At 45.1% G+C, this 24186-nt stretch overlaps 2 protein-coding genes and 1 pseudogene across 3 annotated transcripts in view; 2 read left to right on the forward strand and 1 right to left on the reverse strand.

Moving 5' to 3' along the window:
* The first annotated feature begins 615 nt into the window (after nucleotides 1-615).
* Nucleotides 616-24186, forward strand: part of GRK4 (G protein-coupled receptor kinase 4) — a 42205-nt gene continuing 18634 nt past the window's right edge. Inside the window, exon 1 of the mRNA XM_082837687.1 lies at nucleotides 616-675. Coding sequence (XP_082693813.1) covers nucleotides 624-675 — 52 coding nt within the window. The 5' untranslated portion in view covers nucleotides 616-623. The remainder of the gene's footprint in view (nucleotides 676-24186) is intronic.
* Nucleotides 5048-5475, reverse strand: LOC309961268 (small ribosomal subunit protein uS8-like; annotated as a pseudogene). Its single transcript has one exon. The product of its transcript is annotated as a small ribosomal subunit protein uS8-like (transcript).
* Nucleotides 6368-10582, forward strand: LOC309960706 (SH3 domain and tetratricopeptide repeat-containing protein 2-like; the record flags this gene model as incomplete). The annotated part of the gene is given in 3 exon segments (XM_082837661.1): nucleotides 6368-6381; nucleotides 7698-8660; nucleotides 8662-10582. Coding segments are annotated over 3 exon segments (2898 nt in total).

The following is a 24186-nucleotide window of genomic DNA, read 5'->3' on the forward strand; positions in this document are numbered from 1 at the left end:
CTAGGAGTGCCGCCCCCGTCTCGCGATAACTGAGCCAGCGAGACGTAGGAACGTTGGGTAAAATACTGACAAGCCCCCGCTCAGCTTACCCGCCCGTAGGCTGAGCGACTACAACTCCCAGCAGGCCGCGCTCGCGCCCCACCGTCTCCGCCCCTTGCGGGGCCTTCTGGGAGCGGTCCCGGCCCGCGCGGTAGCGCCCCAGCCTCGGGGCTCGTGGAGCGCAGCGCTCTGGCTCTCTCGTCTGGGGAGCCGTTGGCCGGAGCCGTCGCCGCCGGGGGGTGGTTCCCCGGCCAATGAGCGCGTCCCCGGGCGATGGGGCCGACAGCCCGGGCCACGGCGCGGCGGGCGTGACCGCGGGGGCTCGGCCCGACCCCTCCTGGGCCGCAGTCCCGGGTCCCGAGGGCGAGGCGTCGTGGCGCCGGCAGCAGCGGCAGAAGCAGCAACAGCAGCAGGAGGACGAGGAGAAGCGGCGGCCCAGTGCGGGACCAGACCCGGCGTTGGGCGAGCGATGCGCGGAGGCTGCCCCACCGCCGCCCCCGGTCGCCCCCTCGCCTCCTCGAGTCCACAAAGCTTGGTCGCGGCGGCGGCGGGGGCGGCGGCGGCGGCGGCGGCGGCGGTCGTCCATGGAGCTCGAGAACCTCTTGGCCAACTCGATGCTGCTGAAAGCGCGCCAAGGTGGGTGCACAGCGGCGCCCCGACCCCCGCTGGAGTCCTGATCCCCTTGGGACCTGAACCCTGGTCCGAAGCAGAACCCCGACCCTGCTGCGGACCCCAGATTTTCTGTGGAATCCGGACCCGGGGTCCGCGCAGCCGCACTCTCAGGAGTGGTCAGTCGGCGAGTGGTCAGCTTGGGCACGTAAAGCTTAAGCCGCCCCGTCCCCTTTCGGCGCCTCCGGACACAGGTGAAGGTGGCCTGCGCTCTGCTCTTGTTAGTGTGAGCTTGTTCCCTGTCCTGCTCTTCCTCCGGAACCTCGGGTCGCAGTGTGGCTTCAGCACCAGGCGAGCCGTGTTCTGTCCCCGAGGGAGGAAGCCGGACCGGCGAGCGAAGCCAGCAAACAAGAACCGCGCCTTTGTGCTCTTTAAAGGACCAAGAAGAAAATCCTGTAAACTAACCCGGGAGACCCTTCCGTTAGTGTTTTTAGAGTGTTACTTTAACATCGATTCTTGGTTTTGAGGTTTGGTGGTGTCTGAGACTTTACGGTGTGTGGAGTGGGTTTTAGCCCGACTTAGAGATAGATTGAGCACGTTAGTTACAATTCACCCTGATGGCAACGTAGAAGCAGCAGTTGGCGCAGCCCTTCTGCTCAGAGACCCAAGGAGTAGAGTTCTCTGTGGAATACCGAGCGTCCCCTCTCCGGCCTCCCGAGAGATGGGAGAGCGGGCGGCAGGGACCACCCATAGTTCTTCCGCAGCTTCCCTCTTAGGGAGTCCGGGTGGGAGCAGCTGCTTCATGTTTGTGCTGGGAACAGCGTAAGTGCCCACCGAAGGATGTATATTTAAGACAACCTGGAAGAAGTGTTTTATGCTCCATCTCCCAGGGCTTCAGGATTCCTGGGCGCAGATGTCGGCCAAGTGGTGCTCCTGGTGACTTGGATGCTGTTGAGAAGCATCAACAAGTTCATCTTGTGCTTAGAATAGTGTATAACGTTCTGTGAGAGAAACTAACCTGGAACACAACTATTTCAGATTTGGGGGTTTTGTTTTCTTTTTAAGCTCCGCCCCTTCCCGTTTGTATCCCAAGTGCCTTTCCAGAGGAAAGGTGTTGATTAGGACTGGCTTGATACGGAGGGAACGAAGCATGTTCAAGTGTGGCTGCGGAGCCTCATGATTGGTGGCTAAGAATAGCTACCACTGATGAGGGTTTGCTTTGTCCGGGCATCGTGCTCTATTCTTTATGGGCGTTATCCCAGCTAGTTCCTATGCCTCCTCCTGTTCTGTAAAGCTGGACTTAACAACAATCCTGCTTCATGCTGTTGATGAGGGGACTGCATGGAATAACGTGGTACAGTGCTTGGCGCTTAGAAAGTGCTCGGTAAATAAGCATAGTAGTTGTGGCTGTAGATTTTATTATGTCCAGAGTCATGATGAAAAGCTGGCATTTTAACATTGCAGTTGTGATCATTTAATTGACCTGGAACCTGATTCCTTGTCTCATTCTGAGACTTTCCAAAAGCATAGCTTTTCTCTTCCTGAATCCCCACATGCAGGAGGTCCTTGAATCTTGTTTATCCTTAAGCTTCATTATTTCTGTTGTCCATTTCTTTGTCTCTGTCTTCACCCAGTACCCCCTTAGATGGTTCTCGACACCTCGTAAGTTGACTGAGGGCAGTGGTTTCCTAGCTGCTCTCTACTTCCAGAGCTGCTTCTCTTTTGTCATCCCCAATGCTGCTAGAACACTTTTTAAAACACAGATTTGTTCTCTGTTTAAAATTTGGCCCTGGCCCTTCACTCCAGGTCAAGAACAAACGCCTTAGTTCATCATGGCCCACAGGGTCCTGGCTGACCACTGGCCTGCTCTCCTCTCCTTGTCCACAGCAGCTGAGCGTGTCACACCACTTCACGCCTCCAGGCTTTTCTCTTCTGCCTGCAGTCGTCTTCTTCCTTCCTGTTCCAGCTCCAGAGTCTTTTCTGGGGAACGTCCACATTCCTGCAAGAGGCCTGGTCACTCCATCCCTTGAGCTCCGTCCCTTGAGCCACTGCTGTGCCCAGGAGGAGCTCTTGTGCACTGAGCATCCCCCGGGGCAGCTTTGGGTCTCCCCTTCTGTGTCACCGGCACCCAGCGCTGTAATGGCACTCAGTCTGTTCTCTGCAAATTCCAAATGCTGGCTGAAGGACAAAAGAGCACATCTTAGGAAGTCTCTCAGTACTGGTGATAACCAGAAATTGAAGTTTCAAAATAAGCTATCTTTTTAGACTAGCAGTCTGGAAATAGGGAGCAAAACCTGAGATTTTATTCAACTTTGGGATGTCATTTGGCTCCATACTTGTAAATGCTAAGTGCTTTTTATTTTGTTTTGAATGAACATTTTTATTGTTTTTATTAAATCAGTATTATTTTATTATTCATTTTTAAAAAATTTTATTGAAGTATGGATGATTCAGTGTTGTGTTAAATTCTTATTAAGTCAGGATTAAGTGTTTAATTGTATCTGCAGTGCAGCCGGTAGGTTCCCTCTCCATGTTTACATGTTCATCACTAGCAAAGACAGCAGGGCCAGCCAGCACTAGTTATGAGGTTAGCCAGAGGCCAGGCACGCGTGCGTTTCTTTCAGAATGTAAATCTTTGTCTCTACCAAATTGAAAGAGAGTCCTAGTTCAAAGGACACAGGACAGTGTTACCTTTGCTGCCCCCTTACTGCTGTGCTAACTAGTCTCACTTCCTGGCAGAGACACTGTGCTTGAGCTTTTGCATTGTAAACCTACATCTCTTTTTCTGAGTGTTGTTTTGAAAAACAATGCTCCCACATTCACGTGGGCTAAACATGGTGCAGTCTTGTAGGAGTGCCTCTCATAGAGCCAAGGACGAAATCAGCTCCACCGCTTCCGTTCTGTGTGTTTAAAAACACATTTCCAAATAACCAATAATTTTTGAAAATCAGAGAACAGAAGGACTTTTAATAAGAGCCCTAACCTTCTCCATTCTACTCCTTCTACTATAGACTGAATGTTTGTGTCCCTGCAGAATGCGTATGTTGAAGCATAATCCCTAGTGTGATTGTATTAGGAGATGATTAAGTCATGAGGGTGGAGCCCTCGTGAATGTTACGAGTCCCTTTTAAACAAGACCCCAGGGAGCTCCCTTGCCCCTCGTGCCACGTGAAGACACAGAAGACACCGTCTGTGAGCCAGGAAGCAGGTCCTCACCAGACACCAAAGCTGCCAGTGCCTTGATAAATAAATTTCTGCTGCTTATAAGCCACCCAGTCTGTGGTATTCCATTATAGTGGCCCAAACAAAGACACCTCCCCAGGTGCAGCCACGTTGATTCTTTTCTTGGGTTCTATTTTAGTTATCTTCCTGATTACTGTTGCATTTCTAAAGTATAGTGTTGATCAAATTCAGACTTTTCTGAGCCTCATGAGGAGATAGCTCGCTTAAACCAACTCCATCTTCTTTTCCCTTATCAATATAATTATATCACTGTTTTTAATTCTTGTATTGGTTATCTTTATAACTTAAAAAATTAAGCTTAGGGGCTTCCCTGGTGGCACGGTGGTTGAGAGTCTGCCTGCCAATGCAGGGGACACGGGTTCGGGCTCTGGTGCGGGAGGATCCCACATGCTGCAGAGCAACGAAGTGTAGCCCCTGGCTCGCTGCAGCTATAGAAGGCCACTGCGCAGCAATGAAGACCCAAAGCAGCCAAAAATAAATGAATAAATAAATAAATAAAATTAAGCTTAGGGCTTCCCTGGTGGAGCAGTGGTTAAGAATCCGCCTGCCAATGCAGGGCACACGGGTTTGAGCCCTGGTCCGGGAAGATCCCACATGCCGCGGAGCAACTAAACCCGTGCGCCACAACTACTGAGCCTGCGCTCTAGAGCCTGCGAGCCACAACTACTGAGCTCACGTGCTACAACTACTGAAGCCCGCGCACCTAGAGCCCATGCTATGCAACAAGAAGCCACTGCAATGAGAAGCCCATGCACTGCAACAAAGAGTAGCCCCCGGTCACTGCAACTAGAGAAAGCCCGCGCAGCAACAAAGACCCAATGCAGCCAAAACTAACTAAATAAATAAATTAAAAAAATAATAAGCTTAGATTTTTCATTTTTGATTTCTTCTGGTAATGATAATTTTAGCCAAAATGTTTTCCAATAAAAAAGAAAAAGTATGGGAATTCCCTGGCGGTCCAGTGGTTAGGACTCCACACTTTCACTGCCGAGGGCACGGGTTCGATCCCTGGTCGGGGAACTAAGATCCCACAAGCCATGTGGCATGGCCAAAAAAAAAAGGAAAAAGTATTTTCATTTTTGACAATTGAAACATTGATAAACATTTCTGGTTTTTTTCCATTGAGGCATTTTATTTGCATGAATGTATTTCATCCCTAGAAAAAGAATCCCAGGATTTTCCCTCCTGTGTGTTTTCATCTTGCTTCATGGACCATGTTGCTAGCTGAGGTTGTCAGTCCAAAGGGACCAAACTGACGGGACGGGAGCAGGTTACTCTGCCGTTTTTCTAGATCTTTGAGTTGCACATCAAATCTGGGCTGATCGCTCCACACTTGTTTAGCCTGCCTGAGAGCTTCACGACAATTTTCCCAGCTCTGTGATCATGGGATCACAGGTGATCAGATTCTCCAGTGGAGCCATGCTTCATCATCACAGTTGGAAAGTGGACAGTGAGTTTGGAGGACAGCCTAGTAAGAACCTGGCTTTGGCGTCTATTTTCGGCATTGTTGATGCTCTTGAGAGCATCGGCCGGGGCATTCGTGCCCACTGTTATGGTGGCGCGGAAAGATGGCGGAGAGAGCATTTCTAATTTTTTTTTGAAGTATAATTGACTTACAGTATTATATTAATTTTAGGTGTACAACATAGTGCTTTGGTATTTCTGTACATTACAAAATGATCACCATGATAGACCTAGTTACCATTTGTCACCATACAAGGATATTAAAATATTCTTGGCTATATTCCTTATGCTGTACATTACAGCCCTGTAATTTATTTACTTTATACCTGGAAATCTGTACCTCTTAATCTCCCCCACCTATTTCACTCATCCCCCCAGCACCCCGCTCCGCCCTGGCAACCACCAGTTTGTTCTCGGTATCTGTGAATCTGTTTCTGTTTTGAGAAACGTTCCTAATTTAATGTGAATGTGGTTTCTTTAATTGTGTAAGAGTTCAAAGTGTAGAAGATAATATGACAAGCACCCCAGTGCCCACTGCCCAACAGATCTTAACATTTTGCTGTATTTCATTTCTTTAAGAAAAAAACATTGCAGATACACTTGAGACACTTTGTGTATCTTTCCAAGATCCCAGGCCCTTCCCTCATTCCCCAGAGATAACCAAGGTCTCTCTGCACTTTGGCTGTTTAGGTTTGTAGGTAACAATATGGAGTGTATTGTTTACATGATTTAAACTTCAGGTCGGTGCTGTTGCTCTGTGTGTGTGTGTGGTTTTGTTATCCTTGTTGATGTATAAGTTCCCTTCCTCCTCTTTTCCCTCCCTCATCTTCCTTCCTTTCCACTCTTGGTAGCACGTGGAGTTATCACACTCTCAAACTTTTGTTCCTGAAGGGCATGTATATTAGTCTGCTTGGGCTGCCATGACAAAATACTGCAGACTGGGTGGCTTAAATGACAGAAATTTATTTTCCCACAACTCTGGAGGCCAGGAGTCCAAGACCAAGGTGCCAGGATGGTTGAGTTCTGGTGAGGGCTCTCTTCCTGTGTGTTGGCTGAGAGAGGGGGAGATCTGGTAACTTACTCTTACAGGGACACCTATGGGATTAGGGTCCTAACCCTCTGGCCTCATTTAACCTTAATTACTACCCTAAAGGCCCCATCTCCAAATACAATCACATTGGAGATCAGCGTTTCAACATGTGAATGGGAGGGGGCGGATATAGGTCAGTCCATGTAACACTGTTTCAATTTGTGTTTTCCTAATTACCAGGGGGATTGAACATCTTTTCACATTGACTGGTGATTCAGCTTTCCTCTGTGTGAATTGTTTCTTTGCATCTTCTGCCCAGTGAGGGGAGAGTGTCTCATTGATTTGTAGCGGCTCTTTATATAATCTGGATACTAAATATGCTTGCACAAGTCTCCCATTTTCTGACTTGCCGTATTAGTTTTCCTGTTGCTGCTGTAACAAATTACCACAAAACTTTATTATCTAACAGGTCAGAAGTCTGAAAAGGGTCTCACTAGGTTAAAGTCAAGGTGTCAGCAGGGTTGCGTTCCTTTCTGGCAATTCTGGGGGAGAATCCATCCATTTTCTTGCCTCTTCCAGCTTCTAGAGGCTGCTTGCGTTCCTTGACAATATATCAGGTGTTAGCAAAGATGCCGAGTAGCGGCAACTAGAACTCACACACATTGCTTGTTGGAGTGTAAAATGGTCGGACCAGTACAGGAAAATAGCACTTTCTAATAAAGTTACACACACACCTATGCTATGGCCCAGTGATTCCCCTTCAGGATATACCCAGGTGAAATTCATACAGACGTCTACAAAAAGTCTGGTCTATTACCAGCTTTATTCCTTAATAGTCTCAAACTGGAAACAGCCCAAGTGTTCTCAGTAAGAGAATGGATCAACACATAATGAAACAGTATAATACTACACTGCAATAGAAAAGCATTGGCTACTGACACATGCAACAGCCTGGGCAAATCTGAAGAGCCTTATGTTGTGGGGAAAATCAGAAGAAACTATTCAGTACAATCCTCAGTGATTTCATGAGCATGAAGTGAAATTAACCCGCGGCCATCTGAATGGGAGTCATGATTGCTTCCAGGAAGGGGGGTGTGACACAAAAGAGGCAGGAGGGAGCTTTGGGGAACAACGAGGATGTTCTATTTATTGATCCAGGTGGTACCTGTGTGCATACATACATTTGTAAAAGTTCATCAAGAAATAGCCTTAAGGTCCCGCCTACTCCCTGCGGTGCCGCTGGCTGGCTCCAGGCGTCCCTCAGGTGACGTCGCTTCCTGTTCTCAGCGAGCCCCTCGGGTCCCCCCTGTAGTGGTGAGTCTGGTAAAGAAACTTCTTCCAAGGATCCAACCATATCCACTGAGATTATATCCTCATCTGAAAACAAGGAAAAATGTTTCCTGCCACAGAATATGACTCCAGATCTGACGCTCTCCTTCAGTGTGAAGAGCCGCTCCAGGAGGTGTGTAAATGGCCCCTTGCAAGAAGCAGCCAGGAGGCGGCTCTGGGTGCTGGAGAATGAGGACCAGGAGGTTCGTGCATTGATTAAGGACCTCTCAGCTAGGTTGGTGTGTATACAGTCCCAGAAGGCCCAGTTCCTCATTACCTTCAAGACCATGGAGGAAATCTGGAAGTTCTCCACCTACCTGAACTTAGGCTACATATCCATGTGTCTGGAGCATCTCCTCTTTGATCACAAGTACTGGCTTAACTGCCGACTGGTGGAGGATACAGAGATCCACGTGTCAGTAGATGATAAACACCTGGAAACAATATACCTGGGACTTCTGATCCAGGAAGGTCACTTCTTCTGCAGAGCCACGTGCTCCATGGCTCAGCCAGCTGAGAAGGAAGGGGAGTATTTGACACTTTGCAAGAATGAGTTAATCTCGGTGAAGACAGCTGAAGGCGAGTTCGAGTGGGAAGGCGTGTCCTTGGTGACGGGTCAGCGGGGCTTGGTGCCAGTGTCAGCCTTGGAACCCCTGCCTCTCCCTTTCCACCAATGGTTCCTAAAGAATTATCCAGGAAGCTGTGGCCTTTCCAGGAAGAGGGATTGGACAGGCTCCTATCAGATCGGTAGAGGAAAATGTAAGGCCTGGAAAGAATATGAGAGGGAAGAAAAGGATGAACTGAATTTCCACCAGGGAGAAAGCATTGAGATCATCGGCTTTGTCATTCCTGGGCTTCAGTGGTTCATTGGGAAGTCAGCGCTCTCAGGAGAAGTGGGCTTTGTCCCCACCAGGAACATAGATCCTGATTCTTATTCCCCAATGTGGGTTTGAATCCATCCAGAGTCTTCCAAACGATCTGAGCGCGTCCCAGCCCGAAGGCTTCAAGGAGACCCGGCCTGGTGGAGCCTGGGAGGAGCATCAGGCCGTGGGCTCCAGACAGTCCAGCAGCTCCGAGGACTCCAGCCTGGAGGAGGAGCTCCTTTCAGCCTCCTCAGACACCTATCACCTGCCAGAGCCTGATGACCTCAATGACCCGGAGCTGCTCATGGACCTGAACACCGGTCAGGAGGAGGAGGAGGCTGAGAACTTCACCCCCATATTGGCTTTTCTGGATCACGAGGGTTATGCTGACCACTTTAAGAGCCTCTATGATTTTTCCTTCTCTTTCCTCACGACTTCCTTCTACAGCTACTCTGAGGAGGATGAGCTCGTGGCCTACCTGGAGGCCTCGAGGAAGTGGGCCAAGCGCAGCCACATGACCTGGGCCCATGCCCGGCTCTGCTTCCTCCTGGGCCGGCTAAGCGTTAGGAAGGTCAAACTCTCTCAGGCCAGGGTGTACTTTGAGGAGGCCATCCACATTCTCAACGGGGCATTTAAGGACCTATCCTTGGCGGCTGCCCTGTACATCAATTTGGCGGCCATCTACCTGAGGCAGAGGCTGAGGCATAAAGGCTCGGGCCTGTTGGAAAAGGCAGGTGCCATGTTGGTCTGCCTGCCTGACCGGGAGTATAGTGCCAAGAGTGAGCTGGATGTGGTGGCCTATGTGCTGAGGCAGGGCATCGTGTCGGGCAGCTGCCCCCTGGAGGCCAGAGCCTGCTTCCTGGCCGTCCGATTGCTCCTAATCCTCGGCCAGCACGATGAGGTCCTGCCCTTCGCTGAGCGCCTGCAGCTCCTCTCTGGACACCCTCCCACCTTGGATGCTGCAGCCACTATCTTGAGTTTTCTCTATGACAAGAAATACCTGCCACACCTTGCGGTGGCTTCTGTCCGGCAACGTGGTACTCAGAGCACCCAAGGGATAGCCCTTCCAATTTGGCAGGTCCACCTGGTCCTCCAGAACACCACCAAGCTCCTTGGCATCCCCTCCCCAAGCTGGGGTGAAGTTTCTGCCCTGGCGTGCCCAGCACTCAGGCAGGCACTGGCTGCCTGTGAGGAGCAGGTGGATCAGAGCACCCAGAGGACCCTGTGTCTCATCCTGTCCAAAGTGTACCTCCAGCATAGGTCTCCTGATGGTGCCATCCACTACCTGAGCCAAGCCTTGATGCTAGGCCAGCTGCTGAGTGAGCGGGAAGCTTTTGAGTCTTCCCTCTACTTGGCGTGGGCCTATCTCTTAGCTAGCCAGGCAAAGAAGGCTTTGGACATCCTTGAGCCACTCTTATACTCCCTGAAGGAGACAGAGAGTGTTACCCAAAAGGGAGTGGTCCATAACCTCCTGGGACTCGCACTTCAAGGTGAAGGCCGGGTGAACAGGGCAGCCAACAGCTATCTTTGGGCCTTGAACAGAGCTCAGGAGGCAAGGGATGTGCGCAACCAGGCGGTGGCTTTGGCCAATCTTGGCCATCTGACCCTTAAATCCTGGACTCAGCAGCCAGCCAGGGACTATCTTCTGCAGGCTGTGCAACTCTATTCTAAACTCCAGGCCAGCATGGAGACAGACATGGAATTAGTACAGGTGCTTCTCTGGTTGGCCCAAGTTGAGGTGTATCGACACCAGCTGGCCAGTGGCCGCTTTTGTTACGAAATGGCATTGCTGTTTGGATTAAGGCATCAACACCTGAAGAGTCAGCTTCAGGTCACCAAATCCCTCTGCCATTTCTACAGCTCTGTGTCCCCAAGCCCCGAGGCATGTATCACCTACCACGAGCACTGGCTGGCCCTGGCTCAGCAACTCAGGGACCGGGAGATGGAGGGGAGGCTGCTGGAGTCCCTTGGGCAGCTCTATCGGAACCTAAATACGGCCAGGTGAGTCCAAGCTCAGGGATAATTCTAGAACATCTTTTCTTCCTTAAGGAGAATCAGTACTCTTTCCCTCACGAAGTCAAGTCCAAATGCACGTGATATGTTTATGGCATCGTGGAGAAGAACGTGGTCTCTGCAGCCACATGGCAAACTCAGTGCCATCCATCACTTACTAGCTGTGTGACTTGGGGCAAGTTTTTACACTTCTCTGTGCCTCCGCTTCCTCACCAGTTAATGCACATGTGGTACTTGGAACAGTGCCTGGTAAACAGGGCTCAGTCATGTTGGTTATGTTACAATTACCTGTGTGTTTCTGTAACAACCTATCAAGTGAATGTGGCTGAGGGTGCATAATTCAGAGAGGTGGCAGTTACACTGAGGACTGTGGAACCCTCAGGAGGTCTTCGTTACCTGAGGAAGTTGGTATTAGAGAAAGGACCAATGTAAATAAATGCACAGAAAGCAGGGGTGTAAAATTTCACAGTAAAAATTTTTGATTGGAAACTTACCTTTAAAATGAAACTGGAGGGCTTCCCTGGTGGTGCAGTGGTTGAGAGTCCGCCTGCCGATGCAGGGGGACGCGGGTTTGTGCCCCGGTCCGGGAGGATCCCACATGCCGCGGAGCGGCTGGGCCCGTGAGCCGTGGCCACTGGGCCTGTGCGTCCAGAGCCTGTGCTCTGCAGCAGGAGAGGCCACAACAGTGAGAGGCCCGTGTATCGCAAAAATAAATAAATAAATAAATAATTAAAATGAAACTGGAAAAAAAAAAAAAAAAGAAATAGCCTTAAGATTAGTGCATATTATCGTGCAGATTACATCTGGTAAAAGTTTTGTTTTTAAAGGAAAAAAAAATTCATTAGATAGTGACTCTCTACCTTAAAGGATTGGTAAAACTTGCTTGTGAAAATGCCTAGGTTTGGTGCCTTTTCCTCTCTTTGGAAGAAGGGATGGGAATGGTTCTTTTTATTATCTGTTTAGTTTCTTTAATAGTTATTGTGATATTCAAGATTCCTGTTTCTTCTTGAGCTATGTTTGGTAATGTGTGGTTGCTGAGAAAAATATTTTCCTCTAAGTGTTCAAATTTATTTGGCATAAACGTTATTTGTAACGTTTTCTTACTATTTTACAATTACAATTGTGATCTTTTTCATTTGGAGTATTATTTGTGTGTGCCTGTCATTTTTATTAGACTTGCAAAAGATGTTTCTATTTTATTAGTCTTTTCAATGAACCAGCTTTTGGTTTCATATGCTATTGTATGTTTGCCTTCTGTTTTATTAATTTCTGCTTACATTATTATTCTCTTTATTTTGATTGGCTTCTGCCTTCTTGAGTTGAATGCTTAATCCATTTCTCTTTTTCTTTTTTTCCATTCCTTCATCAAGAATTTATTGGCCATTTATTTTGTGCTAGGAACTGTGGGAGGTACTGGAGTGAACCATGAACTCGGCAGAAAATTTGCCTTTGATGAGGTGACAGGCAAGTGGAGGAAACAAGTATCTTATGACTAAATGCAATGGGATTAACTAAATTTCAATGATCTCTGAAAGAAAAAAAAAAGAACTGAGACCATAAACTAATAAACTTCTGCATCAGGTCACCCATGCCTAGACATACTTGTCAGTCTCTTACTTAGTAGAACTTTGTGAGTAGCGTACTGTTCTTACTGATAACTGTTAGATGAACTAAGACTTAATACAGTTTACTTTCTGGTTAAATTAAACACAGTTCTGTAGACTAGGCAGCAATCGTAGACATACATATATTTCCAGCTCCTGTTCAGATCTAGTTGCTATTTCTCTTCTGCCTGGACTGGCCCCTCACGAGACGGTCATCATTCTTGTTTCATGTTGGCTCTTTTCCTGGGTTCCAGGCCTTGTCCTCCGCCTCTGCTTGTGTCATCATCACCTGCATCGTCAGGGCTTTTTCCCCTTTCCAGTACCCTCTGCACAATTTCCACTGCCCACCACTGGTCACTAGGGAATGGTCCTCTTTCCGGGCGAGGGACCCTGCAGCCCTCGGACTTCCCTGAATCTCAGCACCCTGGGTCTTCTGTGTTCTGTCTGCACTTGACGAGCTGGGGAGTGGCTTTTAAATGCTCTCCTTTGACAGAATAACAACAGAGATTGAGTGCTAATGTGTTAAAGTGCTAAAGTTTCCAGACCTGCAGCTGTTCAGGTCATTTTACTGTTTGACCTCTTCAGACCAACAGCCATGTCAGCTATGTTAACATTCACCTTAACCTTATGGTTGGAGTAACCCTTAAGATTTCTCACCAGTACAGTAATGTGGTTTCACAGCTTGTGGAAATTCTGTTTCCCTTCCATTTCTCACTGTATATACTATATTGTGAACATTCACTTTTAGCCCAATTGACATTTTTAAGTGTTTTTACTTCTGTGCATAAAACATCAAATCAGGGACTTCCCTGGTGGTCCAGTGGGTAAGACTCTGTGCTCCCAATGCAGGGGGCCCAGGTTCGATCCCTGGTTGGGGAACTAGATCCTGCATGCATGCCACAGCTAAGAGTTGCATGCTGCAACTAAGAAGTCTGACTGCTGCAACTGAAGAGTCTGCATGCCGCAACTAAAGATCATGCATGCTGCAACTAAGACCCTGTGCGGCCTAAATAAATTAAATAAATATTTTAAAAAACAAACAAAAAACCCCCATCAAATCATATTCTGTTATCCAGAGAATAGGGATCCATGTTTCAAATGAAACACATCTGAATGTATTCAACTAACTCATTCAAAACAACAAAAAAATTCTCATTGTCATACTAGTTAGTCAGAATCTGAATCAGCACTTCTTCATTCAAATTGGCCACACATCCAGAGCTCAACGGCCACATGTAGTGCTTATGCTGGACAGCACAATTCTAGAAAACCGATTTGTTCATGTTGACGAGCTTATCAGATGAGGAGAAACACAGGTCATTAAATAAATTGTTTCCTTCACAAACTAGAAAATATTTTTCTAGAGGCAATAAAAATGCCGAAGAAGTAAAGTCTTTCCTCCAAACGAATAAGTATTAATTTCTAAGCTAAATTATTTTATGTCAATATAAATTACAATTAGCAATCTAATAAATTCTAGTACCCTAGATTTTTAGAAAAATTCTCTAACACCCACTGTTTGTCTGAGTGTGGGAAGTATAAAGATTATCCCTGTTCTTTGGCGCTCACAGTCTGGTGACAATGAATAGTTGACATGCAGGATGACGTGATAAGGAGGACAATGGCCAGGGCTGCTTCAACAAGTGAACGGAACAGGAAGAAGACTTCACATGAGAGGAGACACTGGAGCTGCATCTTAGAGGATAAACAGGAGTTTTCCGGATGAACAGAAGAGGAAAGAGCACTGTGGCCAGAAGAAAAGTATGCTTACAAAGCACAAAGGGTGGAGGATGCTGGCAGCACTCAGGGGACTGTGGACGTTTCCATAAGTGGTGCAGAAGGAGAATACAGGGAGAGGAGAGGCGAGACAGAGACAAGTAGGGGTGCTTCATGATCAGGTTCATGCTTGATAAGGTCACTTTGACTGTAGTTTGAGAAATGAAATGAAGAGGACCAGACTGAAAGCAAGGAAGCCAGGGCTGAGGCTCTTGCCCGGTTCAGCTTAGAGTTGCTAAGAGTATGGACAAAAGGAACGACGGGATGAGGAGGGGAGGGAACAGGTGCAAGAAGATTTTGGAGGCAGAATCAACAGGACCTGGTGACAGATGGGATGTGGTGTGAGTGAGAAAGCAGGACCCAGGGAGCCTCCTGGGTCTCTGGTTATAACAGATCTCCCCCCCACAAAATTCCCGTTCCCTGGCTGTGATGCCATCTTCTAACCTTCAGCCCAAATTTCATTTCCAAAGCAGATCCACCCATAAACAGAAATAATTTCTAACTTACAGGATATCAGATCCTAAACTCATAAGTGACTGACACACAGAACAGCAGAGATGGGAACAAATCAGTCAAATTAAAATATTTAAATCATAAAAGGTTTCAGGCCATTAACCATCAAAATCTATTTGGGTTGATCAAAAAGTTCATTCGTGTTTTTCCATAAGATGGCTCTAGTAGTGCTTAGTTGTCTTTAATTTCATTCAAAACAATTTTGTGGGCTTCCCTGGTGGCGCAGTGGTTGAGAGTCCGCCTGCCGATGCAGGGAACACAGGTTTGTGCCCTGGTCCGGGAAGATCCCACACGCTGTGGAGCAGCTGGGCCCGTGAGCCATGGCCGCTGAGCCTGCGCGTCTGGAGCCTGTGCTCCGCGACGCGAGAGGCCACAACAGTGAGAGGCCCGCGTACTGCAAAAAAAAAAAACCCAAAAAACAAAAAAAAAACAATTTTGTTAGATTGTATTGTGACAGTTATCATAGCAGCGTGCATTAAAAAAAACTTATCAAAATTGGTGAATTTTTGTGTAACCATTTTAATATTGAAGATGGAAGAAAAAAAGCAATATTTTCAGCATATTATGCTTTATTATTTCAAGAAAGGTAAAAATGCAACTGAGGGCTTCCCTGGTGGTGCAGTGGTTGAGAGTCCGCCTGCCGATGCAGGGGACACGGGTTCGTGCCCCGGTCCGGGAAGATCCCACATGCCGCGGAGCGGCTGGGCTCGTGAGCCATGGCCGCTGAGCCTGCGCGTCCGGAGCCTGTGCTCCGCAACGGGAGAGGCCACAACAGTGAGAGGCCCACGTACCACCAAAAAAAAAAAAAAAACAAAAAAAAAAAACAAAAAATGCAACTGAAAGGCAGAAAAAGATTTGTGCAGTGTATGGAGAAGGTGCTGTGACTGATCAAACGTGTTAAAAGTGGTCTGTGAAGTTTCGTGCTGGAGATTTCTCGCTGGACGATGGTCCATGGTTGGGTAGACCAGTTGAAGTTGTTAGCGATCAAATCGAGACATTAATTGAGAACAATCAACATTATACCATGTGGGTGACAGCCGACATACTCGAAATATCCAAATCAAGCGTTGAAAATCATTTGCACCAGCTTGGTTACGTTCATCGCTTTGATGTTTGGGTTCCATGTAAGTTAAATGAAAAAAAACCTTCTTGACCGTATTTCTGCATGCGATTCTTTACTGAAACGTAATGAAAACGTTTCATTTTTAAAACATTGTGATGGGTGATGAAAAGTGGTCACCATACAGTAATGTGGAACGGAAGAGATTGTGGGGCGATGGAAATGAACCACCACCAACCACACCAAAGGCTGGTCTTCATCCAAAGAGGTCGATGTTGTGTATATGGTGGAATTGGAAGGGAGTCCTCTATTATGAGGTCCTTCTGGAAAACCAAACTCTTAATTCCAACAAGTACTGCTCCCAGTTAGACCAGCTGAAAGCAGCACTCGATGAAAAGCGTCCAGAATTAGTCAACAGAGAACGCATAATCTTCCATCAGGATAACGCACGGAGAACGCATAATCTTCCATCAGGATAACGCACGACCACATGTTTCTTTCATCACCAGGCAAAAACTGTTACAGCTTGGCTGGGAAGTTCTGATTCATCCGCCTTATTCACCAGACATTGTACCTTCAGATTTCTGTTTATTTTGGTCTTTACAAAGTTCTCATAATGGAAAAAATTTCAATTACCTGGAAGACTGTAAAAGGCACCTGGAACAGTTCTTTGCTCAAAAAGATAAAAAGTTTTGGAAAGATGGACTTACGAAGTTGCCTGAAAAATGGCAGAAGGTAGTGGAACAAAATGATGAATACATTGTTCAATAAAGTTCTTGGTGACAATGAAAAATGTGTCTTTTATTTTTACATAAAAACTGAAGGAACTTTTTGGCAAACCCAATATGAAGTGTCAGACATAAAATTTCAGGTTAAGTAAGTGAAGCCATGATGAAAGGGTGTAATATTCTTGGGGAACTTTGTATGCAAAACAAACACCAACAAGTCATTTAATAATTGCTGAGTCTCCATATGCCTGCCAGACTGCCCCAGGCCCATGACAGGACTTAATGAAAGCGTCCGCTCCCCATGAGTTTACTTTGCCCTCACACTCTGAGTTGGAGCCTAGTGCCTCATAAATAATTAACTTAAACTGCAAAGCAGAAAGATCAACCTGGGACATTAATACCAGGAAGTTAATCTGAAAATCATATGGTGATAGCCTCCATTTTAATTAATGTTCTATTACTCATACCGCAGTTGATTTTTTAAAATGGTTTCATGTTAGGTATCTTATAATTACCCTAAAACCAATACAGCCTGTATTCACATTAGTGTGCCATTTCCACTAATTCTTTTTATTTTAGTGTATTTTATTCATTTCTTTTTGGCTGCGTTGGTCTTCGTTGCTGCGCATGGGCTTTCTCTAGTTGCTGTGAGCAGGGGCTACTCTTCGTTGTGGTGCATGGGCTTCTCATTGCGGTGGCTTCTCTTGTTGTAGAGCACGGGTTCTAGGTGCACGGGCTTCAGTAGTTGCAGCACACAGGCTCAGTAGTTGTGGCGCACAGGCTTAGTTGTTCCACGGCATGTGGGATCTTCCCGGACCAGGGCTCGAACCCGTGTCTCCTGCATTGGCAGGCAGATTCTTAACCACTGTGCCACCAGGGAAGTCCCTCTACTAATTTCTGACAAGGGAAAATACACATATTTGGCTTTTCTCTGGCATAAAACATTGATTATTTGGCTGTAGTCATCAGGACTTAAGATGCTGAGGAGTCTTGGGCTTCCCTGGTGGCAAGGGGGAAACAGAGACTCCACTCTTGGAGGGCACACACAAAGTAGTGTGCGCATTGGGACCCAGGGGAAGGAGCAGTGACCCCATAGGAGACTGAACCAGACCTACATGCTAGTGTTGGAGGGTCTCCTGCAGAGGTGGGGGATGGCTGTGTCTCACTGTGAGGACAAGGACACTGGCAGCAGAAGTTCTGGGAAGTACTCCTTGGCGTGAGCCCTCCCAGAGTCCACCATTTTAGCCCCACCAAAGAGCCCCAATAGGCTCCAGTGTTGCGTCACCTCAGGCCAAACAACCAACAGGGAGGGAACCCAGCCCCACCCATCAACAGTCAACTGGATTAAAGTTTTACTGAGCTCTGCCCACCACAGCAATACCCAGCTCTACCCACCACCAGTCCCTCCCATCAGGAAATTTGCACAAGCCTCTTAGACAGCCTCATCCACTAGAGGGCAGAGAGCAGAAGCAAGAAGAACTACAATCCTGCAGCCTGTGGAACAAAAACCACATTCACAGAAAGACAGACAAGATGAAAAGGCAGAGGGCTATGTACGAGATGAAGGAACAAGATAAAACCCCAGGAAAACAACTGAATGAAGTGGAGATAGGCAACCTTCCAGAAAAAGAATTCAGAATAATGACAGTGAAGATGATCCAGGACCTCGGAAAAACAATGGAGGCAAGATCGAGATGATGCAAGAAATGTTTAACAAAGACCTAGAAGAATTAAAGAACAAACAAACAGAGATGAACAACACAATAACTGAAATGAAAAATACACTAGAAGGAATCAATAGCAGAATAACTAAGGCAGAAGAATGGATAAGTGACCAGGAAGACAGAATGGTGGAATTCACTGCTGCAGAACAGAATAAAGAAAAAAGAATGAAATGAAGACAGCCTAAGAGACCTCTGGGACAACATTAAATGCAACAACATTCGCATTATAGGGGTTCCAGAAGGAGAAGAGAGAGAGAGAAAGACCCGAGAATATATTTGAAGAGACTGTAGTCGAAAACTTCCCTAACATGGGAAAGGAAATAGCCACCCAAGTCCAGGAAGTGCAGCGAGTCTCATACAGGATAAACCCAAGGAGAAACACGGAGACACATAGTAATCAAATTGGCAAAAATTAAAGACAAAGAAAAAGTATTGAAAGCAGCAAGGGAAAAACGACAAATAACATACAAGGGGACTCCCATAAGGTTAACAGCTGATTTCTCAGCAGAAACTCTACAGCCAGAAGGGAGGGGCATGATATACTTAAAGTGATGAAAGGGAAGAACATACAACCAAGATTACTCTACCCGGCAAGGATCTCATTCAGATTTGATGGAGAAATCAAAAGCTTTACAGACAAGCAAAAGCTAAGAGAATTCAGCACCACCAAACCAGCTCTACAACAAATGCTAAAGGAACTTCTCTAAGTGAGAAACACAAGAGAAGAAAAGGACCTAAAAAAACAAACCCAAAACAATTAAGAAAATGGTAATAGGAACATACATATCAATAATTACCTTAAACGTGAATGGATAAAATGCTCCAACCAAAGACACAGGCTTGCTGAATGGATATAAAAACAAGACCCATATATACGCTGTCTACAAGAGACCCACTTCAGACCTAGGGACACATTCAGACTGAAAGTGAGGGGATGGAAAAAGATATTCCAGGCAAATGGAAATCAAAAGAAAGCTGGAGTAGCAATACTCATATCAGATAAAATAGACTTTAAAGTAAAGAATGTTACAAGAGACAAGGAAGGACACTACATAATGATCAAGGGATCAATCCAAGAAGAAGATATAACAATTATAAATATAAATATATATTCACCCAACATAGGAGCACCTCAATACATAAGGCATCTGCTAACAGCTATAAAAGAGGAAATTGACAGTAACACAATAATAGTGGGGACTTTAACACCTCACTTACACCCATGGACAGATCATCCAAACAGAAAATTGATAAGGAAACACAAGCTTTAAATGACATAACAGACCTGATAGATTTAATTCATATTTATAGGACATTCCATCCCAAAACAGCAGATTACACTTTCTTCTCAAGTGCGCACGGAACATTCTCCAGGATAGATCACATCTTGGGTCACAGTAAATATAAGGAAATTGAAATCATATCAAGCGTCTTTTCTGACCACAACGCCATGAGATTAGAAATCAATTACAGGGAAAAAATGTAAAAAGCACAAACACATGAAGGCTAAACAGTACGTTACTAAATAACCAAGAGATCACTGAAGAAATCAAAGAGGAAATCAAAAAATACCTAGAGATAAATGACAATGAAAACACGATGATCCAAAACCTATGGGATGCAGCAAAAGCAGTTCTAAGAGGTAAGTTTATAGCAATACAAGCCTACCTCAAGAAACAAGAAAAATCTCAAATAAACAACCTAACCTTACACCTAAAGCAATTAGAGAAAGAAGAACAAATCATAAAGATCAGAGCAGAAATAAATGAAATAGAAACAAAGAAAACAAGAGCAAAGTTCAACAAAACTAAAAGCTGGTTCTTTGAGAAGATAAACAAAATTGATAAACCATTAGCCAGACTCTTCAAGAAAAAGAGGGAGAGGACTCAAATCAATAAAATTAGAAATGAAAAAGGAGAAGTTAACAACAGACATCACAGAAATACAAAGCATCCTAAGAGACTACTACAAACAACTCTATGCCAATAAGATGGACAACCTGGAAGAAATGAACAAATTCTTAGAAAGGTATAACCTTCCAAGAGTGAACCAAGAAGAAATAGAAAATATGAACAGACCAATCACAAGTAATGAAATTGAAACTGTGATTAAAAATCTTCCAACAAACAAAAGTCCAGGACCAGATGGCTTCACAGGTGAATTATATCAAACATTTAGAGAAGAGCTAATACCCGTCCTCTCAAACTCTTCCATGAGACCACCATCATGCTGATACCAAAACCAGACAAAGATACTACAAAAAAAGAAAATTACAGACCAATATCACTGATGAATATAGATGCAAAAATCCTCAACAAAATACTAGCAAACAGAATCCAACAACACATTAAAAGGATCATACACCATGATCAAGCGGGATTTATTCCAGGAATGAAAGGATTCTTCAATATATGCAAATCAATCAATATTATACACCATATTAACAAATTGAAGAATAAAAACCATATGATCATCTCAATAGAGGCAGGAAATGCTTTTGACAAAATTCAACACCCATTTATGATAAAAACTCTCTAGAAAATGGGCATAGAGGGAACTTACCTCAACATAGTAAAGGCCATATATGAGAAACCCACAGCAAACATCACTCTCAATGGTGAAACACTGAAAGCATTTCCTCTAAGATCAGGAACAAGACAAGGATGTCCACTCTCACCACTATTATTCAACATAGTTTTGGAAGTCCTAGCCACGGCAATCAGAGGAGAAAAAGAAATAAAAGGAATACAAATGCGAAAATGAGTAAAACTGTCACTGTTTGCAGATGACATGATACTACACATAGAGAATCCTAAGGATGCCACCAGAAAACTACTAGAGCTAATCAATGAATTTGGTAAAGTTGCAGGATACAAAATTAATGCACAGAAATCTCTTGCATTCCTATACACTAATGATGAAAAATCTGAAAGAGAAATTAAGGAAACACTCCCATTTACCATTGCAACAAAAAGAATAAAATACCTAGGAATAAACCTGCCTAAGGAGACAAAAGACCTGTATGCAGAAAATTATAAGACACTGATGAAAGAAATCAAAGATGACACAAACAGATGGAGAGATATAACATGTTCTTGGATTGGAAGAATCAACATTGTGAAAATGAGTCTACTACCCAAAGCAATCTACAGATTCAATGCAATCCCTATCAAACTATCACTGGCATTTTTTACAGAACTAGAACAAAAAATCTTAAAATTTGTATGGAGACACAAAAGACCCCTAATAGCCAAAGCAATCTTGAGGGAAAAAAACGGAGCTGGAGGAATCAGACTCCCTGACTTCAGACTATGCTACAAAGCTACAGTAATCAAGACAATATGGTATTGGCAGAAAAACAGAAATATAGATCAATGGAACAGGATAGAAAGCCCAGATATAAACCCACGCACCTATGGTCAACTAATCCTTGACAAAGGAGGCAAGGATATACAATGGAGAAAAGACAGTCTCTTCAGTAAGTGGTGCTGGGAAAACTGGACAGCTACATGTAAAAGAATGAAATTAGAACACTCCCTAACACCATACACAAAAAGGATTAGAGACCTAAATGTAAGACCGGACACTAAAACTCTTAGAGGAAGACATAGGAAGAACACTCTTTGACATAAATCACAGCAAGATCTTTTTTGATCCACCTCCTAGAGTAATGGAAATAAAAACAAAAATAAACAAATGGGACCTAATGAAACTTCAAAGCTTTTGCACAGCAAAGGAAACCATAAACAAGATGAAAAGACAACCCTCAGAATGGGAGAAAATATTTGCAAACGAATCAACGGACGAAGGATTAATCTCCAAAATATATAAACAGCTCATGCAGCTCAATATTAAAAAAACAAACAACCCAATCCAAAAACGGGCAGAAGATCTAAATAGACATTTCTCCAAAGAAGACATACAGATGGCCAAGAAGCCCATGAAAAGCTGCTCAACATCACTAATTGTTAGAAAAATGCAAATCAAAACTACAATGAGGTATCGCCTCACACCAATTAGAATGGGCATCATCAGAAAATGTGCAAACAACAAATGCTGGAGAGGGTGTGGAGAAAAGGGAACCCTCTTGCACTGTTGGTGGGAATGTAAACTGGTACAGCCACTATGGAGAACAGTATGGAGGTTCCTTAAAAAACTAAAAATAGAGTTACCATATGACTCAGCAATCCCACTACTGGGCATATACCCAGAGAATTATGGTATATACCATAATTCAAAAAGACACATGCACCCCTATGTTCACTGCAGTGCTATTTACAATAGCCAGGTCATGGAAGCAACCTAAATGCCCATCGACAGACGAATGGATAAAGAAGATGTGGTACATATATACAATGGAATATTACTCAGCCATAAAAAGGAATGAAATTGGGTCATTTGTAGAGACGTGGATGCATCTAGAGACTGTCATACAAAGTGAAGTAAGTCAGAAGGAGAAAAACAAATATTGTATATTAACGTATATCTGTGGAACCTAGAAAAATGGTACAGATGAACCGGTTTGCAGGGCAGAAATTGAGACACAGATGTAGAGAACAAATGTATGGACACCAAGGGGGGAAAGCAGTGGGGGATGGGAGTGGTGGTGGGATGAATTGGGCGATTGGGATTAACATGTATACACTGATGTGTATAAAATGGATGACTAATAAGGACCTGCTGTATAAAAAAATAAGGAAAGTAAAATTTAAAAATTTAAAAAAATAAAATGAACATGCGTTTTATTTTCCTCATATGTGAGTGAACCGAGCAGATATTATGATCCGTTCAAAGGAAAAAGTCAGAAGGCTAAAATTTGGGACTTTCCTGGAGGTCCAGTTGTTAAGACTCTGTGCTTCCACTGCAGGGGGCACAGGTTTGATCCCTGGTCGAGGAACTAAGATCCCGCATGCTGCACGTGGCTGGAAAAAAAAAAAATCAATAAAAACCAAGTTTATATTAAAAAAAAAAGGCTAACGTTTCTATGGAGTAAAGGAATTGAATTGCAAATGGAGGCAAAATGATTTTTCTATAGAAGACCATGGAAACTACCAGATAAGATGGCTCGAATGTCTGCCCGTCATCACCTGTGATTTACAGACAGCTGCACGACAGCTCAGAGACAAGGAAGCCTAGAATTGGATAACCTAGCCGGAGGTGCCAGGTGAATACAACGTATAGCTGTTTACTGAAACACAACTTTATGTTTTCTCCGAAGACTTTACATACATCAACATTAAATCAAGTACATCAAAATTTCACTAACTTGAGTTCACGTGAATTATCAAGCCAGTATGACTCAGTGAAAGTCTGAATTAGGGGCCTTTCCTAAGAAAATGACAAATAAGATGCTTATCTTCTGTGCCAGCTCCGTCTCTGTCACAGCCCTGCTGCTACTAGTCAGCGGATATCCTGTGATCAAGGTTTCTCAGGTGCAAAGGGAGGACCCGGCCTGGCAGGTATAGGCTGCCTCCTCGTCAGTATGTGGAGCTGGAAATGACCTACTGTCACCCTGTGCTCTGGCCCAGAAGTCAGAGGCCAAGCAGAGCCTTGAGTCCTGGCCACCGCTCTGCAGCACCTGCACCTCTGGCCTGTGACCCTCCCTGGGAGGAGCCTGTCCACTTCACTGGCTTTTATGCATCAGGAGCACCGGGGCTGTGACTTTGCTGGTCTCTTCCTTCCTCTTTGCAGGCGTTTTAGAGAAAAACTAAGGAAAAGGATTACTGTTGGGCGGTATGAGGGGAAGGGGCTGTTTCAGAGCCAGAAGATGGTGAAGGCTCTCAAACCAGGGAAGCCCCGTATGGACAAGCAAATAAAGGTAGAGAAGCAAAAGGAGCAGAGGGTCTGTCAGCTCCATTTCCCCTGGGACAGAAGTGCCAGGGCACAAACGGTGTAGTGGGTGCAAGTAAGACGCCCACCCTTTCTTCTGAGATTGTACAGCGATTCTTTTGCATCAGAATCGCCTTTCTCAGGAAGTACTGTGATAACGAACGGGCCGGAGGCGAGGTGTTCTTTTCCCCTCACTTGGCCAGGTAAGGTACTTAGAGGGAAATCTGATGTATCTTCTCTCATCCCCGCTTTTGAAAGACACCCCTGGGATTTTTCTCACGGGATGAGGAAGGACTGAGAGGCATTTTTTCCTGCGTCTTTGCAGTGGCTGTGCTAAGGTAAACACTGACACTGGATGAAGG

Source organism: Leucopleurus acutus (assembly GCF_964270905.1).
Source record: "Leucopleurus acutus genome assembly, chromosome: 4".
Taxonomy (NCBI): Eukaryota; Metazoa; Chordata; class Mammalia; order Artiodactyla; family Delphinidae; genus Leucopleurus; species Leucopleurus acutus.